This window comes from Rhea pennata, chromosome 1, assembly GCF_028389875.1.
Source record: "Rhea pennata isolate bPtePen1 chromosome 1, bPtePen1.pri, whole genome shotgun sequence".
NCBI classification, from domain to species: domain Eukaryota; kingdom Metazoa; phylum Chordata; class Aves; order Rheiformes; family Rheidae; genus Rhea; species Rhea pennata.
The window spans coordinates 103,282,586-103,290,808 of record NC_084663.1 but is presented as its reverse complement, the minus strand read 5'-3'; the positions used below and the strand labels follow the sequence as shown (position 1 = coordinate 103,290,808).

Sequence of the window (8,223 nt, the reverse complement as noted above, 5' to 3'; positions counted from 1 at the left end):
CCACAGCCCTGGCGAGTGGTTTTGTACCAAATTTAATGGAGGTTACACAGAACGTTTTACGCTGGGGAGGAAAAAAAAATAACCACAAAAAAAAATCCTGGATAACTTTTAGTGTCTGTTCCACTCCCACATTAATAAAATCACTTGGGGTTTCTAAGAAAAGGAGAATAGGAAACAGTGAGAGAGACTACTGTAGAATGTAACAGTGTCCAAGTCCAGCCCCTTCCTGAAAGTGGGAAGAGACCCCACATGAGGAGAGGCTCTCCTAGATTTATTCCCCAAAATAACACAATGTATTGCAGCTGCCATAGGAGGAGACAGAAGGGGGACGGAGAGAGAGAAGCCTATTTAATAAAGAGTGGGAGGGAGAGACAGAAGGTGCTGGACAGCACGCCATAATTTGAAAAATATGTCCTTAACTTATTATTTATTTCTTTTAAAAGATTCCCCTCACTGAACTTAAGTTCCTTTTTGTGCTTTTCATTAATACTCTGCTCTGAGGTCGTAGTTTGGTTTTTCTATACATTGGAGTTGAAGGAAAATAGTCCAAAGTTCTGAAGATGGATTCTCCACCTAAAGTAAACAGCCTAGAATCCCATTCTCCTCTCACCCCAAAGACTAAAGTCTCTGCTAAAATCCCTTTTACAGTATAGTACAGTACACAAAAAACCCCAAAAATAACCGAAAGTCCTGGGAGAAGCCAGTCCGAAGGACGTAAACATACAGAGAATGGTGCAACTTGTGACAAATGGCAATTCTCAAAATACAGCTACAGATTCTCAAAGCAGGTGCCGTCACGGGATACCCAAGTCCACAAAAATAATTTTTAAAAAATAAATCTTAAAAAAAAAAAAAAAAAAAAAAAAAAAAAAAAAAAAAAAAAAAAAAAAACCAACCTGTTAAAATGAATATTTTTTTTCAGGTAATTCCATACATTCGAGATTTCCCAAAGTGTCCTCTGGTCTCTTTTCACCTATTGCATGGCCAAACTGTATTCCTGAAGCTCCCAAAAAAGCCCTCAGGACTTGGAATCTCATCTTGACAAGGATCAGAATATCCAGTCTTATGGTAGCAGCTTAAAACATCATGTTCCCTGGGTTTCCAGGGCCTTGGCTAAATCCTCCCATGCCAACATCAGCAGCCATACCTCGGGGTCTCATCTGGGGGGGAATCATGATGTTTTGTTGGGGTCCCATCATGCCCTGCATTGACATCATCATACCAGGTGAGCCTACAGGGCCCGGGTGGCTGTACAGCCCTGCAGGGGCTCGGTCCTTGCCTGGGATCATGCTCACAGCAGCCACGGGGTTACTCATTAGCGCGGGCTGGCCAGGCATCGCCGTTTGTGCTGGTGACATCATGCGATGGTGGGGCCCCATCATGCCTTGCTGCAGAAAGGCAGGCGGTCTCATCGGGTTATGGCCCGGCATGGACGGAGCTGTACCAAGAGGGATATCTGGAGTTCCCACTGGCCCGGGGCCTCCCATGCCAGGCAACGTTAGTCCCATCCTCGGGGTCTGCTCTCCTATCATCCCCTGCATGTGGGAGAACCCAGGCCCAGGACCCTGCGGCTGCTTGCGGCCTGGCACCTCCCCACGAGGGAAATACTGTAGCGTCTGGCTAGGCTTCTCTGATGGGATAATCCTGGACAGGTCAAATTCAGGTATTCCTGTGGCTCCAGGACGAATCACCTCCTGCAGCTCCGGATCAGCAAAAACCGAAGGCATGTTGTTTCCAAGAACAGTGAAGGAGTCTGGACCGCCAGGGCCTCCAGTTTTGCAAAGTGCTGGATCTGTCGAACTTTGGGGCAGGTTGGTAGGACGTCCCAGAGGTCCTTCTCCATGGAAGCCCATTCCTGCTGGGAAGTTGCCTTGTCCTCCACTGGGCCCATTGTGTGGAAATGGCACCTGCTGTGGAGGAGACTGTACAGGAGGAAACCCCTGTGGGAAGCCCAGGCGTCCTTGAGGTACCATTGGAGACTCTTGGGAACTGTGCCCCATCATCGGGTTGTGTGACATCAGGCCAGGTCCCACAGGGACCCCATGAGGAGGTATATTGGGTCCCATAGCATTTGGAGAGGGCATCTGATTGTTATGGGAAAGAGGCTGGGTCATTCCCATTGGGCTAAGGGTTGGCATTGGACCCACTGGGTTTGGACCTGAAATTCGAGGATTCTGAGAATTAATGCCCATTCCTAGGGAAGAAATAAGGACTCAGATTTAGATAACAGCACATAAAAACAATGAAGACACCAGAGAGCTTTCTGCAATAGTCTCAACACACACCCCCCACCCCCAAAAAAAAATTTGTAAAAAGTGTCAGTTGTGGCTCTGGAGAATACTATATTAACCAGGAAATTGATGCCACCTAGACAGCCTAAGTTTGTCACTGCCCTATCAAAAAAGTGACCAAAACTTTCTCTGGAAGTAGGATCTCAATCCAACCTGTACTTTTGACTACTTTCCTGGCAGCCTAGGCAAGGCAGTCAGTGACAAGCATGGCAGTGGCAGACTATCAACATATGGACACTTGTCCACTGGGAGGTGACTGAATCTCCTTTCAAAACTTATGAAATGCATGAATCAGGAAACCCTCATAACACTAGGAGGATATGATCATTGAGGTTAACGAGCTATTATCACAAGCTTATTCAATTAAGAAGCTTCTCCAGGTGTATTCAGTAACTCTGATCATTACCATGTGGAACAGACAGTGAACCTACAAGTAAACTCATCAAGAATTCTTACCAGTTGCCACTGTAATCAAAGATGCAGTTATCGCTTCTTTCAACTACATTAACTGAACTGGGGCAGAGGGGCTAACACTTTTTTTTTTTTTTTTTTTTTTTTTTTTTTTTTTTAATATGCATGTGCTCATGAACAGTAAGCAATCAGCAGGGATTTCTCATATAAACATGTTCACCTATAAGGCAACCCAAGAAGAGAATGTTTTATTTCTCTTTTCCTCCAACTCTGAAGTAGAGAACAGGACAGTTTCCCTCAGCCCTGGCCTGAGGTCACTTGCCATTACATATTTCCTGCAGCAGATTATGTATGTTTTGGGGAAGCACTCTAATATTGTCTTCCAAAACACAGGCAATACACAAAAACTAGGGAGAAGGAAAGACTACATGATCCAACATCTAGAAAAAAATTATGAAGCTTCTAAAACACTGTCTTAAGACAGAGGAAGAAAGGTTTCCTCTAGATAATATGTTGTAGATTTGACCCTTCTTCCCATGAGCAGCCTTCTCTCACACAAGTATTCCAGTCAGTCTGAGTGGCAAGATCTCCCAGGCATAAGGGCTTACTAGATAAGGCACTTTCCTGAAGAAACTAGACAGAAGAAAGGAAAGATTTGGTCTCCTCATTTCAGAGAATTGCAATTGCCCTCCTCAAAAATATCTCGCGGCTATACTCATCAAGGCTTCCCCTCTTACTCTCTTCATCTGATGAAGCTTCCATAAGAATCATCCTTAGCGCATTGCCTGGTAGCTTGGACCTACGACTCCTTGAGTTTCTTACCTGGTACACTGTTCATAGGTGGCAAGTTTGGGGAGCGAGCTGGAGGGGAGTCATCATCCGAGCTGGCCACAGTTTTGATGGCATCATGATAGAGTGGCGTAGAGCTGGGCATGGCAAATTTGGACATCCTGGACATCATAATAGAGAGAGGATTCTGAGAGAGGGTCGGCTCTGGAGGCATTGTGTAAGGACTGCTAGAGGGAAGATTTCCAGGGAGAGTCACGGGAGCAGACTGGCTGACTGTGGAAGGAGGTGGACCACCTTAAGGAAGAAAAAACAAACAAAAAAAATCCCAAAACAATTAAAACAATTAGAAATTTTACTTTTTTTTCCATCTTTAAGTTTCTTCCTCTATCATACCCTTTTCTCCTAGAAGTCTCAATAAGTAGAAATCCCTTTTATTAAAAGAGACCATCTAAGTATTGGGGTCAATGCCTGTGAAAAGCAACCAGAAAAATAAGCTCGTTGATCTGGATGGTTAACGTTTGTTACTCTAGTTCCTGTAGAAGTACAGAATCTATCTTGAGCCTGTACAAATCCACAGTCTGAAAACTGTACTATTCAATCTTACTATTCAACTATCATGCACTGGAGAAAGACTTATGCACCAGGTCTAGGCATAAAAGAACCAAATCTAGGTCAATCAATTTTTCCTGCCACACCCACCAAATGTAAACTTTAATTCCTTTCCGTTTTTCTTCAGAGGAAGCATCAAACAAGCACAGAAGACACAGGCTGTGCATGAAAAATTGTAGCGAGTCTTATGCTGAGACACGTGGGCCAATTTCTGACAAGCTGTATCAGCAGCTACAAGTAAAATTCCTTGTTTTAATTTCATTTCAGGTTTTACATACACATATTTGCTGTTCATTAAGGAGCATTCTTTGTACCTATTAGATTAACATAATTCTTTGCTCTCTCAAAACTAGAAGTAACTTAATTATACTTCCAATCTCTTGCTATTTACCAGTGAATTTCATGCTACTTGAACCACACTTGAATGAAAGATGCTGAACCAAAGTTGTACTATCACTCAAAACCCACCGCACTCCACTCTCACACCCAAAAAATGGAGGAGACAAAATCCCTCAACACCAAAACACTACTTCTTTGGAAGAGCTTTGGAAGGCATTGTTTAAGCACAGCGTCAGGCATGGACCATAGCATTCAATTCAGACTTTTAGCAGTTTTGAGTTCATAGCGAGCACTGCCTTGGTAGCTATACTAGATCCTAAGATCCAGTCTCCACACCTAAACACACCACAGCACAGATCCTGCTAAAGGATATAAGGGGTTACCTCCCTACCACCCCCAGTGTGACAGAGGCTGCTAATACAGCTGCAACCCAGTCCTCCCTGTTTGATCAGGCGTTTCTGCAGGAGCCTCTGCAGCATTATTATCCCCAGCAGCACTAGAGGGCAACGTGGGCAAATCTCTTCACCAGCCTTCAGCCAAGTCCCCCACAAGATTTTCCCAGGCAAGAAAGCTCTTCCGGGCTGCTGCAGTCAGAGCTGTTTGGAGGAACAAACCTTGTCCTTTACAAGCCTCCGAAGCATTTGGGAGAGAGAGGGGAGACCCATGCTGCTGAAAGGCCCAAGCAGCCCAGAGAGATTCAAAAGCGGTCCACGCTCTCAGGCACAGCCTCTGCACACGAAGGTCCCACAATACAGCCCAGCCCTTGTGTGCTAGCGAAGGGAGACCACGGCACTGCTGGGGCATCATAGCGCTCACTTGCTATTCAGCTATTTCCAAAATGGTGAAAGTCTGAACAAACATTAGTACATCTCCTTCCCACGTTCACCCCTGTGGGGGTAAACCTAGAAAGCATTAATTGTACCTGAGCCTAGACATGTGATTGTCAATGACAGCTCCTACAATCAGTATGTATTTGTAGAAGCCTTTTATTTCAAAGCACTTTTGTGACATAAGCAGAAGCCTCTCCACAAAGCTATAGTCATCAGGAGCTAGAGGCAGAACAGCCAAGAAGAACCACTCTAAAGACTATCTTCTCCCAATAAAACACTATCTTTTTGGCCACCTCTAGACCACACCCTTTCACTTTTGCATCCTTCAAGCCAGCTTCACTTGAATGCAAAGGAGGTATTGTGTGAGCACACAAGTATAAAAGGAAGAAAACCACTTACGCTTCACCAACATATCTACCAAGCTCTGAGCCTCAACACAGCCTGCCTCAGAGAACAGGCAGAGAAAGTGACATCTTGCTTTGCTGCACCATATTCCCTCCAGGAAACCTCCTAACCTTCCTGCATACTTCAAGGTAACCTGATATGAACGAAAGACCCAAATTTAGCAAAATGAGGTGGCACTGACCTGACTCCACATTCCCCAACATGGCTGGAGAGGACATGGTGAGAGATGCCTTGTGGTTCGGAGGAATCCCAGGGCTCTGCAAAGGAGGCTTTGGAGACGAAGTCCAGCCAGGAGAAGGTGCAGGGAGAGACGGAGACTTGAGGTGGACAGGAGAAGCAGCAGCAGACCCCAAAACAGGAGGGGACTTAATGGAGGCAGCGGCAGCTGCAGCAGTGGGACCTGCAAGCATTCCTGCCAGCTGGGAGGGCGTCTGAGGGGACTTGAGGTTCCCCGAGGGAGACCCCATCATGGGCGACTGGACCTGGCGCATTGTGGGAGACTTCAGGGGGTTGATTCCCGGAGAATGCACCTGACTGGCTGTGGAGATATCCAGGGGTTTGCGGCCTAGGCTGCGCTGTGCAGGGGGAGCAGTGCTGAGGCTATTCGGGTTACTGGTGGGATTGAGAGGTAGTGGCGGCATGTGGCTGAGCCGGTTGTTAGTCCTTTGGTCAGGCCCGATCTGTTCTCTGAGATTTCGGAGACCAACTCCTGGGCCCTGAGACATGGGAAGGAAAGGCCTGGGACCCATGCCATACTCCTGCTGGGGGTGCTCTCCAAATGGCAACGGCACCATTTTCTGCTGAGAGGAGAGCATCTCCGAGACACCAGGTCGTAGTTTCATCATCTCTTCTGGCGCCACTCCTGCCTCCCTCAACTTCTGAGGTACCAGGGGTGGGTTGGAGCCCATGCTGACATTCATACCCATGTCCCCCTTCATGCTGCCAGGGCCCATGCCAAACTCCAGCTCTCTACCAGAGCCCATTTGTGGGGGTATTCCTTTTGGGAAATCCCCCCTAGAGGGACTCATAGGCCCTTCCACTGGCATGCGAGGGAAGATGGGGTTGTTCCCAGACTCCATGTGTCTCTGTGAGGGAATCATTCTGTTTATCTCCATGCCAGGCCTGATGCCTTCCATGTTCAGGCCAGGAGGGAGGCCCATCTGCTTCTCAGCCAACTGCTGTTGATACATCTCTTCAGGCAGGCCCTGTGGATTGGGGAATCTCTCCCCTCGGCCAGGGCCACTGAAGACACCCTGGCCAGGTGGGAAGTTTCGGCCATCTGGGATTTTTGGCACATCATCTGGCCAACTAACTCCAGAAAGCCCAGGTCTGGAGGCGGGATTTGGGACACTGGGGCCTTCCATGTCAGGGTTCATCATTCCTGCAAAACCAGGCAGGCGCATCTGGCTCCCAGGCATGTTGGGGTGAGGGGCCATGCCCCTGGGGGGCAGAGAGTGTGACATGTTCATGCCTTCAGGGAAGGGCTCTGGACCCCCAGGGCCCCAGCCCTCTCCAGGAGTCATCTGGTATGGAGGCGGAGGCCCTCGAACCACCCCACGAGGCCCGTGTTGATGGACCATCATGTCCTGCAGGGAACACTGCTGCACAACAACCTGCTCTTGCTTTCTCCTCTTCTCTTCATAGAACTCCTGTTGCAGTTTGAGCCAGGCCACCTGCTCAGGAGTCATGTGGTCTAGATGGTCTGGGCCAATGGGTCCCGACTGGGAGTTCATGGGTGGTGGCCCCATTTCATCTGGGGAAAAGGGCATGTCCCTGTGTCCTTGAGGGCCAAACGGAGCCCCTCCGTCTGTCCGAGACCCTGACCCTTTGCCTAAACTTTGGGATTGAGCCATCATTGCCTGTATTGGCCCTTCAGGTTTCTTTTGGGGACCATCCAGCACCCCAGAATTTGGAGGTGGCCCCCCACTTTGCCCTCCTGCAAATTCCTTCTCATCAGGGAAGAGCATGCGCTGTATATCTCTCAGTGTCTGCAATGACCGCTCTCGATGTTCCAGCTGTTCCTGAGACAGTCCATCTGGATTCTCACCCAAACTGGATGGGTCCCCACCAGACACCTGCTGGGGAGGACCTTTGGGGTCTGCAGTAGAGCTATTGCTACCTTGGGAGACTGGGCTAACTGCTCGATTATTAGGGGTCGAACTCTGCCCAAATCCTTCTGTCTGCAACGGGGTAGAGTTGGCAGGGCTGCCCACAGACATCACTTTGCTTTCCACGCTGGGACTGTCCTGATCTATGGGGCATGGGGGGCCACTGGATTTGGATACTGGTGCTGACACAGGTGGAGTCGGCTGCATTTTGGCATTCTGGGGAGGGTTCTGGTCCTGGGCAGCAGGAGGCTGTGGTTGTGGCAGGGGCTTGGGTTCAGTCCGTAGTGCAGTGATCTGGGGGTTCTGAAAGACAAAGCCACGTGCTGTCACTTGCTCTTCTTACAGCTGTGTCACATAAGCAGAGGTGCAAATGAAACATCCCGTCTCAACCCCGCTTGTCCACACTTTGCAAGGAAGGGTAGTCTGCACACAGCAATTACA

General features: G+C 48.3%; 1 protein-coding gene across 3 annotated transcripts in view; it reads right to left on the bottom strand.

The window, feature by feature from the left end:
• BCL9 (BCL9 transcription coactivator) overlaps positions 1–8,223 on the bottom strand; it is a 31,383-nt gene continuing 23,160 nt past the window's right edge. For all 3 annotated transcript variants that reach the window (XM_062597448.1, XM_062597457.1, XM_062597466.1), the window contains 3 exons: positions 5,856–8,085; positions 3,525–3,785; positions 1–2,194 (listed from right to left, as the gene is read on the bottom strand). In XM_062597448.1, coding sequence (XP_062453432.1) covers positions 1,077–2,194; positions 3,525–3,785; positions 5,856–8,085 — 3,609 coding nt within the window. In that variant the 3' untranslated portion in view covers positions 1–1,076. The remainder of the gene's footprint in view (positions 2,195–3,524; positions 3,786–5,855; positions 8,086–8,223) is intronic.